Here is a 21,969-nt window from a genome sequence, read left to right as displayed (position 1 = left end):
TGCTAACTCCTGACCCTTTCTGCTGGAGTATTATATTTACCATGGATATATTCATTGGACTTAAATGTAAATATTATTGGAAATTGTAATTACTCTAGTATTTAAGAGCTGGTTAAATTTGGAGAGTCAATTAATGGAGTCAAGTTTATTGAGTTCAGAGTTAAGTCATATTTTGGGAAAATTCAAATTTAGAATGTGTATCTGAAATTATTTTGAGGGAGTTGCTAATTGAAAAAATTTAAATACCACTAAAAGGTTCATTGTAATTTTTTGAGGGAGTTGCTAATTGAAAAAATTTAAATACCACTAAAAGGTTCATTGTAATTATCAATTTTTGGTTGATTAATAGAAAAACCTTGCCTTGTGTTATTATATGTGTGAAATTTTATGTTTTTCTTCTTTTCTCTTTCCAACCAATTGATATCAAAACAAAATTAAACCAAAACTTTCAAAGAGTCAGAATATGTCGGAATATCTGCAACCACAGCTTGGAGAGCTGAGTGATAAGTGAGTCTAAAATTTCTTAGCCACCATAGCCGAGTTCGTTTGCTCTGCAGGCAATGTAAATAGAGTTTGTTGAACAAGTCCTTGAGATTGAGCATCCGCAGCTATTGTAAACAACCCTTGCGTGGTTGTGAGCATTTTGAAAGGGAAGAGTCAAAGCCTCATTTCAAAAGGAAAAGGTTTATTCATAAAAAATTTATAAGGAACATGAGAAGGTGGGAAAATTTATTTGGTGGGCCACTCGGCATGAATACAGATTTATCGATGGGGGCGTATAAAGGTTGTATTGTTTTTAAGATTCATAAAGTTATCCATTAAGTGTGAGGCCCGAGGGTTTAAAAAGTTTGATGCCTTATATTGAAAAGGCATTTTATTGTTTGAAAAGAGAAGGTTTATAAAGAGATTAAAAGGGTATTTTATTTTTAAAGTTAAAAAAAAAGTGTTTATGGTTGATAAGATTTGGAAATGGTTATGGACTATATTATAAAGTGTTTTTATTTGGTTAAGAGCTTGTTTTTTCTTGGACGTAAGGAAACAGGTTAACGACCCAAGACCCAGAGGCATCTGGTAGGAGTGAAAGCCCACCCCCTTACGGACCACCAATGGGTTATTCCAACTGGCATGCTTTTCCTTGAATAACGGTGATGAGTCAGCCTACATTCACGGAAAGTAGCCAGAGATGGTTGTTTTCACCACTGGTTTGACAACTGAGTTATGATAGCTTTTCCCACCCTATGTAAAAAGATAAAATTTTGAAAGAGATGTGTTTTTAATATAAGGAGAATTTTATAAAAATGTTTTATTTACAAGAAAGTTTAGGGCTTTGCAAAGTCTGTTAATCTATAAAAAATATTTTGGTGTTTTTTCAAGCATGACAATGTTTTTTGGGTGAAGATTGTGCCTAATGGGGGTGCATATTAAAAATCATATTAGTATTTTTTTTTGGCAATATGGAAGATAACCTCATGCAATCATGAAAGTAGCCCCAAGAAAAATGAAATAAAATATTCATGGATCGCAAAGTGGGACTAGAGAAGATTAAGAAAAGGAAATGAAAAGAGGAGACATATATTATTGCCATGTTTAGACAGGTTCAAACCGCAGTCGAGGAACTAGGAAGTCTAGCAAAATACAAAGAAGAAATCGAGAGTGATTGGTGTAGCTTTGATATGTTAACACCTCCTATGTTTACTGGTAAATATTTTGATCATCGGGCTATCAAAATGTTAACTTTTCTTTGAGCTAAAGACTTAATTGAGTTCTGGTCTAATAACCCATATGATAAAGTATGCAATGATGTAGCATATAATTGTTTGGATCAAAAGTTTTTGTGTAACGTAGAAAAAGCTACATCTTCCAAGGAAGCATGGAAGATCTTATAAGAAGAATTTGGTGCAAGGGGGAGTGGCATGCAACAACAAGTTATGTCACATTTTGTTGAGCCAGCCGCAAATCTAAGAGTAGATGAAAAAGACTCTAAGAGGACAACAGAACTTGGAAAATTCCGCTCAAAAGTGGATGATGGTCGTGAAGACTATAAAAGTGAAACACATAATGCAGACATGCATATGGATGAAGAAAATGCAGCAAATATAGCAAAGAAAGAAGTTGAAGCCTTTGTGGGTGAAATAGAGCAAGAGGATATAAATGCTCAAGGACTCCACGTGGATGAAGAAAATGCAGCAAATATAGAAAAGAAAGAAGTTGAAGCCTTTGTGGGTGAAATAGAGCAAAAGCATATAAATGCTCAAGGACTCCACGTGGACAGTGAAGATGATGGTGAATCCCATAGTGATGAGAAACACATGGATGATGACTAAAAAGTGAGATGTGCATTGGTGAATCCAACCACAGCTGATGAATTTGGTGAAGTTTAAATTGTCAATGAGCACATGCATGCTCAGATATTCCACAATGGAGTGGAAGAAAATTATGTTGATGTTAAATTTGATGAAGAACCATTAACTAGTGATAAGTGGTTGAACTTGATGCAACAAAAAGAACATATTGATATGTTGTTATTTGGTGAGAGAAACCCACTTGTGATTTGAATCCAAGTGGAAGACAACATGTTTGCAGTAGCAGAGGTTGGTAAAAGTGCAAAAATGGAAATTATGAAGCAGTGATAGAACATAAGAAGGCAGACAACGAAGGGATGGAGCAAGAAACTCTCACTGCAGAGCATAATGAATATGTTTTTAACATTGTTTTTTAATATGCAGGTGTTCAGAATAGCATGGGTGCAAAAGTTGAAAAAAAAGTTGCCAATAAGTTTGACGCATATTTGAAGCTTATCGAAGAATGGATTCAGAAACTAATTGAACAAATTGATGTGATTCTTAAAACAAAATTTGGAATAAAAGAATTGAATGAAATGGTGAATAATGATTACGAGTGCGAAGATTACAGGAAAGAAGCAGCAGTACCTCTTGATGAAAGTGAAGAGAATGATATGGAAGTTTCTGAAAACAAGGAAGAATGCATTAAAACCATTTTCCAGCAATGGAGTCAAGAAGATATAAGATTCTGCTATCAAGAAATATGGCAAAAAGAAAGACAAGAATATGAAGCACAAGTAGCAGAGGAAAGAAGAAAGTTTGAAGATGAAGAGTTGTGGCAACAATCCATAGTTGGATGAATCTTTAAAGAGGAAGTTGTTAGAAGACCAAATTAGATCAAATTCAAGAAAAGTGAAAGAAAAATTGTAGCATCAACAAGTAAATAAATATGGAGCCTACAACAAGAAAGTGCAACTAAGAATGAGGCAATTTCGAGGATATAGAATATAGGAGAAATGAAAAAGAAAATGCAAAATTGTAAAAGTTTTAGGTCAATTTAAGCTTAACGGAGACATAAACCAGTAGACATGTTTGAGTGATTGTCGAGTCAATTTCTATTGTAAGCCTAGCAAGCATAGTTGATTCATGTTAATTCATGTTTGATTTATGTTGAGTCGTACGGTCATAATTAAGGGGGAGTGTTGGAAATTGTAATTACTCCCGCATGAAAGAGTTGGCTAAATTTGGAGAGTCAGTTAATTGTTTCAAGTCGAGTGAGTTCGAGTTAAGACATATTTTGGGAAGAGTCGAATTTAGAGTGTGTGGATGTGAAGTTATTTTGGGTGAGTCTCTAGTCGAAAAAGTTTACTAATACATCTCACTATGTTCATTGTAATCATCAAGTTTTGTTTCATCAATAGAAGAGCCACAACTCATGTTATTGTGTGTGTGTGTGTGAAATTTTGTGTCTTTCCTCCTTTGTCTTTCCTCCTTTGTCTTTCCAACAAATATATCAATCACATTGGGAAATATCCATCAACCTCCAAACCCATCGTTGTTGAATATTTATCTACTTTACTCATAAAATAAATGGATTTTTGTAAAAATTTATGGAAATCTAGGTTATAATTGTTAAACATCAAGATTTGGAGTGACTTGATGATACCACTAGTAGAAAATAATGAAATTAGTGACTAGGTGACTAAAAACGTTAGTCACCAAAATTATTTCAAGTGAATTACTACTAAATTTGAGCAATTTTAAGCGATTGAACTAAAAATGACTAACTTAAATGACTAATTTAGTCTATGGATAAAATATACGACTAGATAATAAGTGACTAAACTAAAAGTGACTAACTTAAATGACTAATTTAGTCTACGGTTAAAATATATGACTAGATAATAAATGCAAAAATTAATAATGATTAACATAAATGACTATTATAGTACACGAGTAAAAATTTGACCAAATAACAAGTACAACAAGGATATGAATTAGTCATTTATGTTAGTAATTTTTAATTGTCACTCTAGAAATGAAAAATTGCAATTTTGATACCGAATTGTTAAATTTCATTACAGGGGTCTCCGAATCCATCTGTAGTGTTAAAATGTAGAGACAAATGGGTCTCTGAATCCATATACAGTTAAAATCTCTAGAGGCGTCACCTATACGCCCATGGTGTAGGAGGATACAAGCAATATAAAAGCAAGTCCCATCACCAATTCCAGCCTCTGGATTTTTGGTGTTTGGAATTGATTTGCAGTAGTCCCACACATGTCTCTAAAATTTAACATTGCAGATGGATCCAGAGACCATCTTCTTTGAATCCATCTACAATGTTAAATTTAGAGACAAAGGGGTCTCTGAGTCCATTTGCAATGTTAAAATTTAGAGACCCTCATCTACAATGTTAAAGTTTAGGTAGATGGATTCAACGATCCCCTTAAAAGGTCTATGAATCCATCTATAATGCTAAGATTATAACACTTGTATAGAATCACTACTAACCAATGTATAAATTGCTATTAAAATGATTAACCACAACACATATTAACATACTCAATATCCTTGTGATAAATAGAAAAAATTATATATATATATATATATATATATATATATATATATATATGTGTGTGTGTGTGTGTGTGTGTGTGTATATATATACTATATATATACACACATACATATATTAATACACACACACACACACACACACACAGATATATATATATATATATATGATTCCTCTCCATGACTATCATGACCACCATATTTTCACTATAATTTAATTTTTAACAATTCAATATATAAATATATATAAAATGAGAAAATGTGTGTAATAATGTGAAATAAACACTTGAATATAAGAAATTGGTTTTTTTTTACTATTAAACCAAAACATTTGGCTTTTTTTACTATTAACATATGGTATTAGTGAAACTATAACAAAACCTAACAATTCAATATATAAATATATATAAAATGAACAATTCAATATATAAATATATATATATAATGAAAAAATGTGTGTAGCAATGTGAAATAAACACTTGAACCTAAGAAATTGGTTATTTTTTACTATGAAACCTAAAAATTTGGGTTTTTAATATTAACTTATGGTATTAGTGAAATTATAACAAAACCTCTTTATTTCCTTCCCTCCATAATTTTTTGAGTGATCACAAATTTATTTTATTTCTCATTTTTAATTTCCCTCTACACATTTACCTTTATTTTTCATTTAAAATTTCCCTTTGCACATTGGAGGTCGGTTCACTGCCATCAAACGTTTGTTGGGTTATTTCCACAACAAGGATATACAAATATCTATACATTCTCTGTGGTACACATCACACTGCCATCAAGTGTTTGTTGGTTTTGGATAGACATATATCTCTGTGGTACACATCGGAGGTCTGGGTCACTACCATCAACCGTTTGTTGGGTTGCGGTAAACAAATATCTCTGTGGTACACATCGGAGGTCTGGGTAACATGCCATTGAGATGGGAAACAAAGACCATCAGGGTCGGATAGGAAAAGAAAGTAAACATAAGCATTGGTACTATCATTGCCAAGATGCGTATGCGTGTGCATAAGGAGGGGAGGGATCGGAAGGAGGGAAAGGACACTAGGTATTCCAAGCTTGGCCGCAAAGGTACAGGGGTGCTCAGAACTTGCTACAACAAAGTGCCTTTGGAATTATACTAAATCTCTTACGTGTAGGTTGCACAATGCAAGAAATAATAGCTTCAGTCATAGTAGTGGAAGAATTATATGAAGTAAGGTATTATAAATCCGTGAACTCTTACATTTGTAATCCCTTTGTTAATTTTCTTTCACTATCGCTGCTTTATTCGATTGCTACTATATTTTTGACCTATATAATGTGATTTAAGTTTTTTTCCAATTTAAAGTTTTTGCTCCTTGTTATTCTTAGAAACATTAACTATAAATAGTGTGATTTAAGTTAGAAACAACAGCGAGACTTGAGACCATGATCAAAATTAGTATCTTGTTGTTTAATTTCTTTGCAATAAGAAAACCTAATTGAAATCATCTACATATTGTTATTGGGTCGACAATGTGACATATTTGATTCCGAGCGATTAGAAGAAGAGCCAGTGTCAATTCATGAAGCTTATGGACTATACAAATTTGGTGCAAATTTCACCTCAAAATGAAGTTCTGTTTTTATAGAGCGGTAAGCATAAATTAAAAGACGAGCAAAAATCAGAATATTAACTAAAATGAGTGACTTCTTTGGGCCTTATACAAAATCGGTTCAAATTTCACCTCAAAATGAAATTCTATTTTTAGAGCAGTAAACATAACCTAAAAGATGAGCTCAAATCAGAATATTAACTGAAATGAGTGACTTCTTTGGGCCATATACAAAATCAGTTCAAATTTCACCTCAAAATGAAGTTCTGTTTTTAGAGCGGTAAGCATAACATAAAAGACGTGCACAAAAAAGAAGATTAACTAAAATGAGTGACTTCTTTGGGCCTTGAAATGATACTTTAGAAGACTACATGTAATTACGATTTTGGGGAAAATTTTACAATTTGTCGTTTCAAGCACAGGAGAATTGAATTAGATGGAAATTCATTCAAACATGACATTGAGACAACAAATTTCAGAACCTATGGAAACAAATGATCTATGACAAGTAAAAATCGCTTCATCCACCAAAGGTGGGAAGTGGGTTTGGGTCAATGCCAAACAGTATCAGGAAATTTTAAAATGAAGACTAGCCCATCTAAAATGAGAGAAGACAAGGGAACCAATTAGAGAGAAAAGCCACGATGAAATTAACATACGGGTTGTGTACAAAAAAAGAAGAAGCAAAATGACGCTATAATAGTCTTGATCTTGGAACGAACTATTGCGGCATCAAATGAATACACTACACATCTTGGAGTGGCGGTCCTTTCCAGGCCTTGGTCTTCATGGATCCTACATTGATTCCAGATATTCATTCATGGACTCTGAGTCGTGGAAGGATCCTCCTAGACTGAGCTGAGGGGTTGGGGTTCTATTGATATGATGGAAGTCAAGAGTTTTCGGAAGTCAAGGAATTCTCAGTACCCAATGGCATGGTGCGGGGGCAACCTTTTCCTGGGAATTAGGTGCGAATACATTATTATGAAAGCTTTACCTGGAGCCTTCTTTGAGATCTTCCCTTACAACAGAAGTGTCCCTCATCTTATTGTGTCCCTTCCCTCTGGAGAGCTTCTCCTGGGCAAGGTACTCCCCTTTCAAATTCACTTTTCTTCTGCTCTCTAAAAGTTTTTCCATTTTATAATATCAACATGGATTCTCAATGTGATTGGAGGTAGATTATTGTCTAATAATTGAGGCATACATATTCATCATAACTGCAAATTCTACATTGTCCTGTATCCACATTGCAAATTCATTGCCTCATGCATGTAGGTGTTTAGTATGAAAATGAACTTCTCTACTCATGTCCAAAGCTCCCACCACTATCTTACACACTAGGAATTTTAATTTTGTAGCTTCTTCGGTAAAGGAAAATAATGGCTTTAGACAACTTATATGCATAGTTGTACATAATGATTTCCCTCCATAATTTGGGTTAACAACTCTATCTACTAACCTAATACCAGTTACAAATTTTAAGTTTTGATCCATGGAACACCACCGTATACTAGTGCTTGTATTTAGTTGAATATATAATGGGAGAACATATAAGGAGCCCTGACATGTACACTGTATAAAATCAAGCCATCTTATATCTTACAATTACCAAAAGATCCTTTTTATTCACACTATGTTCCTAAGATGGTGTTGCAATGATCATTGGCCTATTAAATTCATTCAATGTTGGTCTATTGTTGTTATGACCAAAGGGGGGAAGGAGAATATCCCGTAAACAACATGGCTCAACATTATAGACATGTCTTTTTTGGCAAGTACTCTGACAAGATAGAAACACAAAAACACATTGTACTCCCTTTTTTGCTCTCAGGAAATGGCCCTTGGTTCTATGCAAAATTTTGGCACTAGAATTTTCAATTTTTTGTTTTGTTTCATCCTAAAACTGTGAATGGACTAGTAACAAGTACTGAGTGGTCATTTCCAAACTAGAACACATGTTGTGTAAGACTCGCAAGGTATCACTTTGGTCCAACAATGTCACTTTGGGTCAATTCAGGGTTGTTGGCACTGTCACCTTATCAACTAATCCTCTCACTTTGGATTACTTACTGAACCTTGGGGGTATCCCAAAGCACAAATTTATGGGGTACTTTATGTGACTAGATCACTAGCACTGAAAACCATCTTTACATTGGATGGTTCAACATCTTTATGATCGATATCCTACTGACCAAAACTTTTGCATTCATTATTTCCTTAATTGCAACAAATCTAGTAGATATTGATGGTATTCATGAGCCTATTTTTGCTTATCTTCTTTATGGAAACAATATTATCTTCAACGCCATTATTCCTACCTTTGCAACTATCGATTTTCACTTACACCCCATTGGGGAAGTAGCTTTCATCGATGAATGTGTTTCGTAGATACCCAACCTATGACAACGAGCTACATTCTATTTTTGAAGCCTGTAAGCAGTGGAGGAATTATATTCTACCAAAGGAAATGGCCATCCACACTAGTTGTAGGCCTTTTCCTACTCTAGATAATCCTTGGGAGTTAGTGCCTGTGGATTTTATGTCATGTTTTCCCTCAAACAAGAATGGTAACGGATGTGTTTTTGTTGTTGTTGATTGCTTCCTTAGTATGGGAATTTTGGCACCTTGTAAAAAGATTGTTGCAACAAAATCCACTCATACATTCTTCTTCGAGCATATTTTGGTTCATTTTGGGTTTCCAAATGCCATATTTCTTAGTAGCGATAATAGGTTCCTTAGTATTTTTTGGTTTAACCTTTGGTCCATGATGGACATCAATCTTCACCAAATCCACTACCTTATGTCCCTAGATTGATGAATAAAAAGTAGTCAATAGGATTATTATAGATGTCTTTAGAGTATACAATTGTGAGCATCCGCATACACGTGTTGAAAGCTTTCCATATTTTCAACAGAAATTTAACATAGCTCTTCATATTTCTATTAGCCACAAGCCTTTGTAGGCATGTTTGGGGTCCCAACAATTGGCACAAATTGATGTAGTTGTATTCATGGTATAACACATGAAGATACCTCCAATAGTTGGAACGAGGTAAGTAAAGCAACCAATTTTGAGGAACGTATCTGACAAATTCAACAATGAGTTCATGATATTTTGTAGAAAGTTTCCAACTCCAAGTACAAGTAAATACACAATCCATTTGGTTCCACATAAGTTTCAGGTTGGTGACAAGTTATGGTTGGACTTGCATAAAGGGCAATTAACAAACTCCTATAAAAATCTCATACCACTTTGACACGAGCCTTAGACCATTACTGAGACTATGAGTGATAATTCCTTTGAGGATATCCATAGGATGATTTATATTACTTCAAAGGTATAGGTTAAGATGTTTTATGCTTGATGGGATGCATGCCATAAGATAGTGATAGGAAGAAGTTATCTTAAAAAAATAAAAAAAAATAATCACACCATTACTAACATAAATTATTGTGATATTATACTTGAATGAAATTAGATAAGTACACCATAGATTTTTAGAATTGACATTTTTAGAATTTATTTTATATCAAAATATGTGGATGATTGTGACTAATGTTTTTAAATCTTACCCACTCTAATATTATTTCTCTTATGACTAATTTTTAAAAATATTATCACCTCTAATATTATTTCTATTACATGCTCCAGGTTTGAGAGCTTGAGAAGACAATTACATGCAGGCCATATCTTTGCCTTGCTTGTTTTATAGTCCTCTCTACCTCAGATTTCCATAACCCAAAATGTTTTTCTGTCCATTTGGGGGATGAAATTGCCTTCGCCAAGGCAGGGGGGGGGTAGGGAAAGGGGAGATGCGAGGTTGAACCTACGACTCTTGCAATTGATATCGATCTCAGACCATACCCAGATGCAAGCAAAAACAAATATGAGGATGCCCATGTTGACAATAGTGCAGGATCAGATTCGTACCCGATCATTGTGGTTGTTGTGACAATTTTGTTGCAAGAGTTAGGGTGAAAATGTGAACCAAGATGGATTGAAGAAAACTCCACTGTGTGTTTCCAAGGCATTTAGGGATGGAACAAGAGGTATCCATTCAATATACTTGTTTCTTCATATTTTTCAACATGCTTTTTGGGTGGTTATATATAATACCATTTCTATCCCCGTTGTTGAAGATTTGATGTAGGTACAGAAATGGTGTGTTTTATCATTGTAAAATTTGTACCCATTAAATTTGGTATGATGTTGTAAGATTTTTCAAAGTGACAAGTCCTTTTCCCTTTTGGGGTCATAATGAATCATTCATCAGGATAGTTGATCATACATCAAGTGTAAAAGTTTCGATTCAATTCATATTTAAGAGAAATTCTTCGGCGTAAATCACAAGATAAATCATTTGCGGACGCGTTTCGAACCAACTAGTGTGGTTCATTGTCAGGACAAGTTAAAGAGACAGATCTAGCTTAGCATGTTAAATAGTTTGAGTAGAGCCTCCAATGTCTATCATGACTAACGACCACTTTTGACTTTAGGACCAGAGTCAAAATTATTACAATTAATGGAAAATTAGTTATATTAGGTTACCAATAAAAATATATAAAATAATTTAAATGGGGTCTAAGGTTAGTTAAAAAGGGTATTGTTTGTTAATTAAAAATTATCACTTAGCTAATATTAAAAGGGAATAAGTTATATGCAGGACCTATTCATATAAAAGTTAGTTAGAGTTAATAAAAATAATGGAACGAAAATTAAGTTAACCTGAAAATAAATAAATAAATAAAAATAAATAAATAAATAAATAAATAAATCAATAAATAAATAAAAATATAAAATATAAAATAAAAATATAAAAATATAAAATTAAAAAAAATAATTAAAAAAAATAATAAAAAAATAAAAAAAATATAGATATAAATAGAAATTAAATAATTAATTACAAAATAAATAAATAAACAAATAAAAATAATAATAATAATAACAATAATAATAATAATAAATAAATAAATAAGTAAGTAAATAAAAAAATAATACCAATAATAATAAAATAAAATAAAATAAATATAAAAAAATAAAAAATAAATAAAAAAATTAATAATAATAATAAAAAAATAAAATAATAGTAATAGTAATCTCATATATATATAGTTTAATTAAGAAAGTTCTAAAAGGTATGAGGAAAAAAATAAAATAAAATAAAAAAATAAAAAATAAAAATAAATAAATAATAATAATAATAATAATAGAATACTATTAACTTAAATAAATAAATAAATAATATTAATAATAGAATACTATTAACTAAAAAAATTAATAAATTTTACCGAGTCAAAAGGAGAAACCCTAGGATGAAGGAAAAGACAAGGTTCCAAGGAAAGAGATCCGTGAAACATCGAACACTAGAAAAAGCAAGACTAGGAAGAAAGGGCAGGGATCCAGCAGCTATTGATCTTCCAGCCTTCATCTCTATTGAGATTGCTCGGCCTTCAATTCATATTTTTCGATCTGGATGTTCATCTAATTAAAAGTGAGATCAACTCCATGTTCCTCAAATGCTGAAACAAACTTTGGAGTAAGCTTAGCTAACAAAATCCGGAAATCAAACAAGCTTGTGTTCTGAGGATTAGCTCTGTCACGCATTTCCATTATTGCCTCTATATGTTCACCTTGTTTGATAAGAAATGGGTTTTCATCGTCCTTTTTAAAGGCATCTTCAATTACAGGTTTATGAGTATCTTCATCATTTTTTAAACTCCACATCAATTCCAAATTTATTTTAAAATAAAAGTTGATCTGCTTTTTGTTAGCTGAATTTTCATTGAACTGATGCATCAAACCAAGACTAGAGGTATTATTGCACATATGTTCCTCATGCCAGCCAGTGAAAACATCATTTATGAAATCTGGATTGTAATTCTGTAACTGAGCAAAGACTTTCTCTTTTGTATAGCTATGTTGCTCATCAATGTTCTTTGTGTATCTATCATTTTCAAAGGCCAAAATTGTATTATCATACAATGAGTTTTGTAGGGAGGCTTCTCTTTCAGAACACATTTCCTTGTAATAATGATTATGATTGTCATACAGGGGATAACATTCAAAATGAAACATATATGACTTGAATATGTTGTTTTCCAATTTCAAGTAATGGTTTCAATGTCTTCATCATCAAGGGAGTGAGTGTAGGAATCATATTATTTAATACATAATCAAGCTCAGTCAATTCTATTCATGAGAGAGATCTAACACTCCTCAACATTTTTGGCACACCTTGACATGCTTTGGCACACACTATCATTCCTTGGCACCTCACATGTCTTGGAACATCCTGCCATGATTATGATGCCTAAGCATATGTTGGCATGCCTTAGCACAACATAACACTCCCCTAGCATGTGTTGGCATGCCTTGCAATCCCTAGCATGCCCTGAAACACCTTTCATGCATTGAAATACATTAGTATTTGGCAAACATGGGAGCTTAACACGTATTGGAACCTATTATTAGTGTGCCTAGCATACCCCTTTTCAAAAAGATAAATTATTTACTTATTAACCCTCTTATGTGTTCATTTTCTTGCATTTTAGCTTGCTTCTCCCTTTTGTTGCCTTGAAACTCCTTGACACATGTTAGCACACCTTGGCACCCTACGCATCTTGGCATGCCTTAGCACCTTGCATGTCTTGGCATGCCTTGACACTATTTGGCACATGTTAGCACACTTTGGCACTTCCTGACATGCCTTGACACTATTTGGCACATGTTAGCACACTATGGCACTTCTTCACATGCCTTAGTATTACCTAGTATGCCTTACCACTACCTAACATGTCTTGTTACTCCCTCCTTGGCACGCCTATCACTCACTAACACTCCTTGACACATGCTCATATTCATTCATTTCCATGTAGTTTGACCTAGTGCTCCCTTGTGTTGCCCTAGTACTCCCTAACACTCCTTGGTATGCAGTAGCTCTCTTTGGCACACCTTAACACTCGTTGACATGCCCTGCCACTCCATAGCATGTGTAACATTCCTTGAAACACATTGGCACTTGGCACATGTTGGAACTGGGCAAGTATTAGTATGCATTGAGATGCCTTGGTATGCTTTTGCATGTGTTGGCATGGTTTAAGATTAAAGTTATTTGAGATCAAAGGAGATGGCTCAAACAAAGCTGCAAATCTAGCATTCTATGCAAGCTCCAAACAACTGGTGACTTCTTTGCAATTTTGATATGATTGGACAAGGAATAAACATAGTCTATTACAAACACTATTCACTATCTTCTAGACCTTCTATTGATTGTGACTTCCCTTTAGACTGTCTCTTTAGATGCACAATGCCCTTAGGCTTCAAAAACCAACTGTACAACCACTTGATGAGGCATAACTTACTGCAAATTCCTAGCTGAAGATTTAAGGCCTGCTACCTTTTTGTAGGTGACCTAAACAAATGCGGCTTGCTTCAAGGATAGATTTACCATAAATATCACACCCAAAACATCCAGAGATCAACCTTTATACACAGTGACAACTTCAACTCAAACCTCGGACCTATAATAGAAGATAAGGAGGCTCAGAACAATCCAGACATAGGCCCACACTTGTCCAAAGGAGGTTTGGTCTTTTGGATAAAGAATTTAGCCCATTAAACAACCCTTCCAAGATAATAAACTAGCCCTTCCTCCTTCGTTGGAAGCACCTTTCTCCTATAGCTATTTTAGAGAGTAAATATTGTGAGATGGATGTGTGAAATGAGGTAGTAGGCACTTCTATATATACTAGCCACTGGGTTTGAAGGGACATGACTATTGGGCTTGATGAGCCAACATAAATGAGAGACCGACATTGATAATCTATATGTGAGAGAACATAAATCCAAAAATCCATCTCCTTATCCAAATTTTATGATATTTAGGTCAATTTTGATCATCTCGAAAAGAGGAATTAAATGCCACAATTATCTTCCCGAAAGGAGCTGTCCAAAGTGGAATTTGGCCCAAGTTTCCATTTTTAACACTCACTCTCAACTAGGGAGAATTCCACCTATCAATCCATTAGCCATTGTCACCAATCATTATGCCATTATGTCATTATGAACCATCTCTACACCTCATCTAATCTTATTTGAACACTGATATATGTAATGAAGAAGAATTGATGAAGATTGAGTCACAATTCCTTACCACTCTCCATTGATAACAGTTAGTCCACATAACCAGGGTTCAAACCCCAATTGGTCTTGATCCCAAGTGATCAAGTTGTTGAACATCATGCATCCTAGACAGGGAGTACGATAGTAAAAAATGCATTCATCGGTAGTGCTATAGTCCCTATCCACGTTTCCCAGCTCATTGGCTAGATGAGAGGTACTTCCCATGTGTCTCAGACTACATGGGTAGGATGATACTGTAGAAATAACAGGGAAAGAGTAAACCACATCCTGCTTTCAAACACATGCAGGGAAAGGATGAACCACATACTACAGTCACATATTACAACCATCATAGGGAAATGATAAACCACATCCTACACACATGCAAATCACTGAGACGATAGGGAAAGGATGAACCATGTCCCACATGCATGCTAACCAGCAATTGTAGGAAGGATCCTACACATGGGGAAAGGGTTAACCACATCCCACCGACATGTCAAGCATAGGTTCTAGGGCTTGGATATCCTACATGTGGGGAAAGGATGAACCACGTCCCATCGACATGTCCGTATGTGACAACAAGAAGATGCTTATATGCATATCTCATTGGGGTATCCGCAGGAGAAGGTGAACCACTCATCCTTCTCTTATGCTATAGAAGAAGGTGAACCACTCATCATATGCCAACCTCGTAGGTGAAGGGGAACCACTCACCCTACACACATGAAAACCACCATAGAGGAAGGTGAACCACTGACCCCTTATGTCATGTATCATCATGATGTATCACAGGGGAAGATGAACCACTCACCTTGTACCTAGTGCACCTATAAGGGAAGGTGAACCACTCACCCTATGCTCGCTCATAACATTAAGAAGTAATTCAGACCCCCAAGAGCTCCTAGAGCTCAATGTCCAACTCAAGCGGGACCCTCTTAATAGGGCCTATCCATGACTCCCAACCTCTCTTTTAAGCAAGATAATTTTGTCCTTACTAAGAGGTTATGCACATATGACGTAACCTTCACATCCAACCAGAAATAATAGAGATTGATTTCTTTCCTCTATACCATATGAAAATAGAGGTATCCAATATAAGGAGCTGTCGTGGGTTCTTTAAAAGATGAATCACAATATACAACAATATTTACCAGCATGTGCTTAAATGTATTATTGAAGAGCTTCCTCAACTAACTAGCTTCATAATCATGCATGTTGTTTTATATATTCAACTTCAATGGTGCTCTTAGAGAAACAATCTTTAGTCTTTGATTCATCCATGAGATAAATGTGGCTTCCAAGAGATCCAACATTGTATGTGTGATTTCCATTCTTCACACAGACAACTCAAATTCTAGGTAAAGTACATAAAGGCATAGATAGATAGGCAGACCTAAATCATAACACCCACAAATAGTCTATGTTAAGGAAGAAGTGCATCAAGTTTAGGACTTTGACTTTAAAAATCATCTCCCTCTCATTTTGATAAATGAGAGGATCATCATCTGTTAATGGTTGCATCTGTGACCATGGCTTCCTCTAAGTATTGAGTTGTCTGCAACCAACTATCTTTCCTTCCATTATTCCTATGATCCATTTGCCAAGATTTTTCTTTTAGTTAATGAATCATAATGCAACTTTGGAGATATAGCTAGACATTTTTCCAGGGATTTCTTAACTCCCTCTAAAGTCTTTTTTTAGCTGGACATCAAGCCTTCATTAATCTACCCCTGAATTTTAATATGAAGATTTATCATACAACAACTGCATTTGTAAATCTCTTTACTCCAAATCAGAGAGAAAATTAGTATCATATTCTTTCTTAACCCAGGGTGAAGAAGTCCTCCCATGAGATCATCCAATCAACGAGATGGTTCATGACATCTACCAATCCATCATACGAAGGTCCTTCTTGTCTAGGCATTTGAATCCATGCCACCATTCTTAATGAAGTCAATGATCCTCCCACTGTTCTTTATGATTATAGAGGTTGCTGCAAGGGACTAGTCCATGTCCTTCAAAAAGGAAGAAACTTCCAAGGTTGCAACCTTCATTACAATATTTGATTGTTTCAAGGCTTCCTTTTGATTAGATTGCAAGTAGAGATCTCATAGATATTTCCAGATTCTTGATAGGACATAATGATGTAGACAACATCTTCAACCATACTCTAGAATTTGATATTGGATGACGAACACTTATAGTTGCTAAGAATCAGAGATATGGAGATAGTACAATTGTTGACTTATTTCTCAAGTCAATGGAGGATCTGAACTAATTTATTTAGTTTATTAAGAGAAGTATTTTGTATCATTATTGGCATAATAAGCTCATAATTAGCAATTTAACCAGATGTGAGTACTTGATGATGTACTCCTATAATCCTTGAATATGTCTACTCATGAGGAATGTACCATTGAAGTTACCTGCCAAGAATAGTGTCCAGAAGACTGTTGATTCATACTTCACTGTCAACATATACACATTTTTGCCACAACTATACAAGTCTGAGATGATATTTCAGGATTGCTTCTTTCAATGAGGTTGATATAGGGCTTCAAGATGAATTTAAAAAATGATTTCAATGTCTGAAGCTTTCATTTTTCCAACGTAAACAAATATTCAGTGATGTGAACAACCTAGGGTTTTGGTAGAAGCTCTTACTTAATCACAATATTGTCATTGTAAATCAAAATTCTCCACAACCTCAAGTAGATCTGACTGTGTGTGTGTCTGTCTGTGATTATTTTAAAGATAATCATGTTAGAGAGGAAGTCTCCATTATTCTGCCCTAGACATTTACAATGTTATCACTGACATTCTGTTTGATATATGTTATGCCCTTTTATTGGTTGATAAAGCTCGCTCACGGCACGGATGAAAGCACCAGGCATGATTACTCAACTCACTTCACCTCCTTATGTAAACGATCTTTATCTTTCTCGCACTCTTAAAGAAACGCATCACCTCTATTTCTCATCCTCTGTCTATCTAATTTCATTGAAGGAACGAACAATCTCCTCAGAATGGCCGCTGCAGGAATCAATGGCAATGACTGTAAACCAACCATTGTCTGCGTGACGGGAGCAACAGGTTTCCTAGCCTCGTGGTTGGTCAAGCGACTTCTAGAGAAGGGACACACTGTCCACGCTACAGTTCGCGACCCGGGTGATTACCATCTCATTCTTTCTGAGTTGTTGGAATTTGGTCACGCAAATTTCTGCTCAATTTTTTCCCTCTTTTCAGATAGATATAAAATTGGGAAAAATTTCACTACTGAACTTCAATCTCATTCTCTTTCTGTTGCTGTGAGAATTTGGCCATGCAAAATTCTGCTCATTTCTTGACTTTTTGGATAAATTGAGCAAAATTTCAGTGAACTTCATCGTCATGAAACTGATTTCTAACCAATATATGTCAAAACTGTAACGGAAAAGTATTCTAGCTTATTTCTACCATTGGGTGGATACAGAAAACAACGCAAAGGTACGACATCTCCTGGACATTCCAGAAGGTGGGGAGAAGCTCAAGCTGTTCAGAGCGGATCTATTGGAAGAAGGCAGTTTCGACGCTGCCATCCATGGCTGTGATGGTGTTTTTCATGTGGCAAGTCCTGTCGACTTCGCCCCTAAAGATCCTGAGGTAAGTAACTTCGCCGCTTCAATTTTCCCAAACGACATGCCGTTAAGATATATGCATCTGGGTATTGATATTTAGCAACATGAAATTGCTGCTGTGCAGAATGATGTTATCAAGCCGGCAGTTGACGGAACGCTTAATGTTCTGAGGGCTTGCACAAAAGCCAAGACCGTAAAGCGCGTGGTGGTCACATCGTCCGCGTCCACGCTCATAGTTAGCGAATCGAAGGAGCAGAATCAGTACATTGACGGAACTCGTTGGACAGACGTGGATTTCCTCCGGACTAAAAAGCCTCCCTCCTGGGTACATACATAACTAACCACCAGACACGCCGGAAATTCTTAAGCTATACAAGATGTCGCAGGTATTGCTGACAAAATGAAGTGTGTGACAGTGTTTAATGGTTAATTGTGCAGGCATATCCGGTTGCCAAGACGCTTGCAGAACAAGCAGCGCTGCAATACGGAAAAGAAGATCCAGGGTTGGATGTGGTGACCATCATTCCTGTGCTGGTAGGGGGGCCTGCCATTACGCCCAACGTGCCCTACTCAGTTAGGTTAACCCTTTCCCTTCTCACCGGCGACCAACAAAACATACAAGCTTTGAAGGGTATAGAGATGGCATACGGCAGCATTCGATTGGTACACGTGGAGGACGTATCCAGCGCTCATATTTTCTTGATGGAAAACCCCTCTGCACACGGCCGCTACATCTGCTGCCCTATAATCACCACCGTCCCACAGCTGACAGACTACTTATCAAAACGCTATCCCCAGTACAATGTGACAATCCAGTGAGTATGACTATCAGTAGAGTATGACATTTCTATATTAGCATGGGTATGCATGTCTATATAATTACCAAATTCTAATGGAATTGCTTGAACAGGTCTGAAGATATGCCACCGGTCCCAAAGGTATACCCTTCGTCCAAGAAATTGGTGGAGAGCGGTTTCGCGTTCAAATTTGGCATCGACCAGATTTTCGATGATGGTGTGGAATACCTGAGGACGAAGGGATTGCTCGTTTAATTAGTGAGGGGTGTTTGCTCGATTATCAAGTAAATGATATGGTCATGGTAATACTAAGATCAGAATGTTCAGTCCAATGGGTGCAAGTAGTTTAAAATAACAATTGATATTTACTCAATTTAATATAATTGAATGTCAATTTATACTTGGTTATTTGGTCAGTATGAATTCATTTTAATATAATTGTTAGATTGATTTGGTGTGAACACGTTGAGATTTTGAAAATGAATTCAATGATATGCTTCTGGCTTTATTGATTGTGATAGTTGAGGAAGCAAGCCCTAGCCTATGGACCCCGTGCAATGGTACACCCGGAGCTATAGGCAGGACTAGCGTATGGACCCCGTGCAATGGTACACCCGGAGCTATAGGCAGGACATCCAGCATGCAAAAATTATGCAAGTTTTAAAAACATCTTGATGCTGAATTATAGTAAAACCAATTATATTAGTTTTAATACACAATATGATGCATGTGAGTAATAGAATACTCTTACGATCCATGGTACATGTAATATTTTATCACCGTTAAATGTAAATTAGCCTTTTTGTTTATCAAAAACTTTTGCATATTTTTCATAATATTGCGTTAGTGCTACAAGCAGCAAATATAATGGCCACCAGAACGTCAGAGTCTATGTACAACTTGAATGGTTGATAGTCCGATGTCAGAAATGGTGGGAGCCATAATAATATAATGGCCACCAGAACGTCAGAGTCTATGTACAACTTGAATGGTTGATAGTCCGATGTCAGAAATGGTGGGAGCCATAAGAGAATTTCATAATGAATTACAGCACATTGTAAAGCCCTAATCAAATTTGGTGGATACATTGAATTACAACATATTGTAAAGTCCCAATCAAATTTGGTGGATACATCTGATTGAATCTACATGGGCTGGCTTGGTGAAACATGAACCATACCCAGCTGGTCTATATTGATCAAATTTTGTTTGTTTTCCAACAAAATGCTAACTCCTGACCCTTTGCTGCTGGAGTATTATATTTACTTGGATATATTCATTGGATATAAATGTAAATATGGTTGGAAACTGTAATTAATCCAACATGTAAGAGTCCGTTAAATTTAGAGGGTTAATTAACTGAGTCAAGTTTATTACGTTCAGAGTTCAGAGTTGAGTCAAGTTTATTGCGTTCAGAGTTCAGAGTGAAGTTATGTTGTGAGAAAATTCAAATTTAGAATGTATTGATTTGAAGTTATTTTGAGTGAATTGTTAATTCAAAAACTTTAAATGCTCCTTACAAGTTCATTGTAATCATTGACGAATAAAAGAACAATAGCTTGTGTTATTGTATGTGTGAGAAATTTTTCATTTTTCTTCTTTTGTCTTTCATCAAAGCAAAATTAAATAAAAAACTTTCAAAGGTCAGAATATCTTCAACCGCAGCTTGCAAAGCTGAGTGATAAGTGAGGAGAAAAATTCTTAGACGCCATAGCCGAGTCCGTTTGCTCTGCAGGCAGTTTAAATAGAGTTTGTCAAGGGTTTGTTGAACAAGTCTATGAGATTGAGCATCCGCAGTTGTGGTAAATGGGTATCTTTATGTCTATTATTGATTTTCTGTTGAACAAGTCTATGAGATTGAGCATCCGCAGTTGTGGTAAATGGGTATCTTTATGTCTATTATTGATTTTCTGAATATTTAGGAATTTGATGGACATGAGTGTGGTAAAAAATAAATTTGATGGACTGGTCAATTTTTTACCACATTCATGTCGGTCCAATTCCAAATATTCAAAGGGATCAATGTCCATTACTGATTTCCGAATATTTGGAAATCTGATAGACATAAGTGGGATCAATTTTTGTCAATTTTTTACCACACTCATTTCCATTCAATTCTGAATATTCAAGAGATCAACAATCCACTTAAGCTCAGTGGCCGTAAACAAGCCTTGCGTGGCCGTGAGTGTTTTGAAAAGAAGAGTCAAAGCCTCGTTTCACAAGGAAAAGGTTTATTCATAATTTTTTTACAAGGAGCACGAGAAGGCGCGCAAATTTATGTTTTGGGCCGCTCGGCATGAATAGATATTTATCTGTGGGGGCGTATAAAGGTTGTATTGTTTTTAAGATTCGTAAAGTTATCCATGAAGTGTGTGGGGGCGTATAAAGGTTGCATTGTTTTTAAGATTCATAAAGTTATCCATTAAGCGTGAGGCCATTGGGTTTAAAAAGTTTGATGCCGTATATTGAAAAGGCTTTTTATTGTTTGAAAAGAGAAGGTTTATAAAGAGATTAAAAAGTATTTTATTTTAAAAAAATGTTTATGGTTGATAAGATTGGGAAATTGGTTTGGAGTATGTTATGAAGTGTTTTTGTTTTGTAAAGATTTTGTCTTTTTCGGACATAAGGAAATAGGTTAACGACCCAAGACTAAGAAGTATTTGGCAGGAGTGAAAGCTCACCCTCTTATGGACCACCAATGGGTTATTCCAGGTCGCATTGTTTTCCTTGAATAACGGTGATGAGTCAGCCTTCATTCGTGAATAGCAATCAAAGATGGTTGTCCTCATCACTCTTTTGACAACTGAGTTATGATAGCTTTTCCCACCCTATGTAAGAAGATAAGATTTGGAAAGACAAGTGTTTCAAATTAATATAAAGAGAATTTTATAAAAATGTTTTATTTACAAGAAAGTTTAGGGCTTTGGAAAGTCCGTTAATTTACAAAAAATATTTTGGTGTTTTGTCAAGCATGACAAT

The 21,969-nt window shown here is 35.2% G+C and overlaps 1 protein-coding gene across 1 annotated transcript; it reads left to right on the top strand.

The window, feature by feature from the left end:
• The first annotated feature begins 17,439 nt into the window (after positions 1-17,439).
• On the top strand, positions 17,440-19,453 carry LOC149233253 (putative anthocyanidin reductase). Its single transcript, XM_089376691.1, has 5 exons — positions 17,440-17,744; positions 18,049-18,218; positions 18,318-18,518; positions 18,632-19,008; positions 19,104-19,453. Exons 1-5 carry the CDS (start codon positions 17,603-17,605, stop codon positions 19,243-19,245), a joined length of 1,032 nt encoding a protein of 343 aa, XP_089232817.1. The 5' UTR covers positions 17,440-17,602; the 3' UTR covers positions 19,246-19,453.
• The last annotated feature ends 2,516 nt before the right edge of the window (positions 19,454-21,969 follow it).

Source organism: Pinus tabuliformis, chromosome J, assembly GCF_031772625.1.
Source record: "Pinus tabuliformis cultivar Carrire ecotype Pingquan chromosome J, CPIR1, whole genome shotgun sequence".
In the NCBI taxonomy this organism is placed as follows: domain Eukaryota; kingdom Viridiplantae; phylum Streptophyta; class Pinopsida; order Pinales; family Pinaceae; genus Pinus; species Pinus tabuliformis.
Note: the sequence above shows the minus strand (reverse complement) of the source record. Positions and strands in the feature narration are given on the sequence as shown.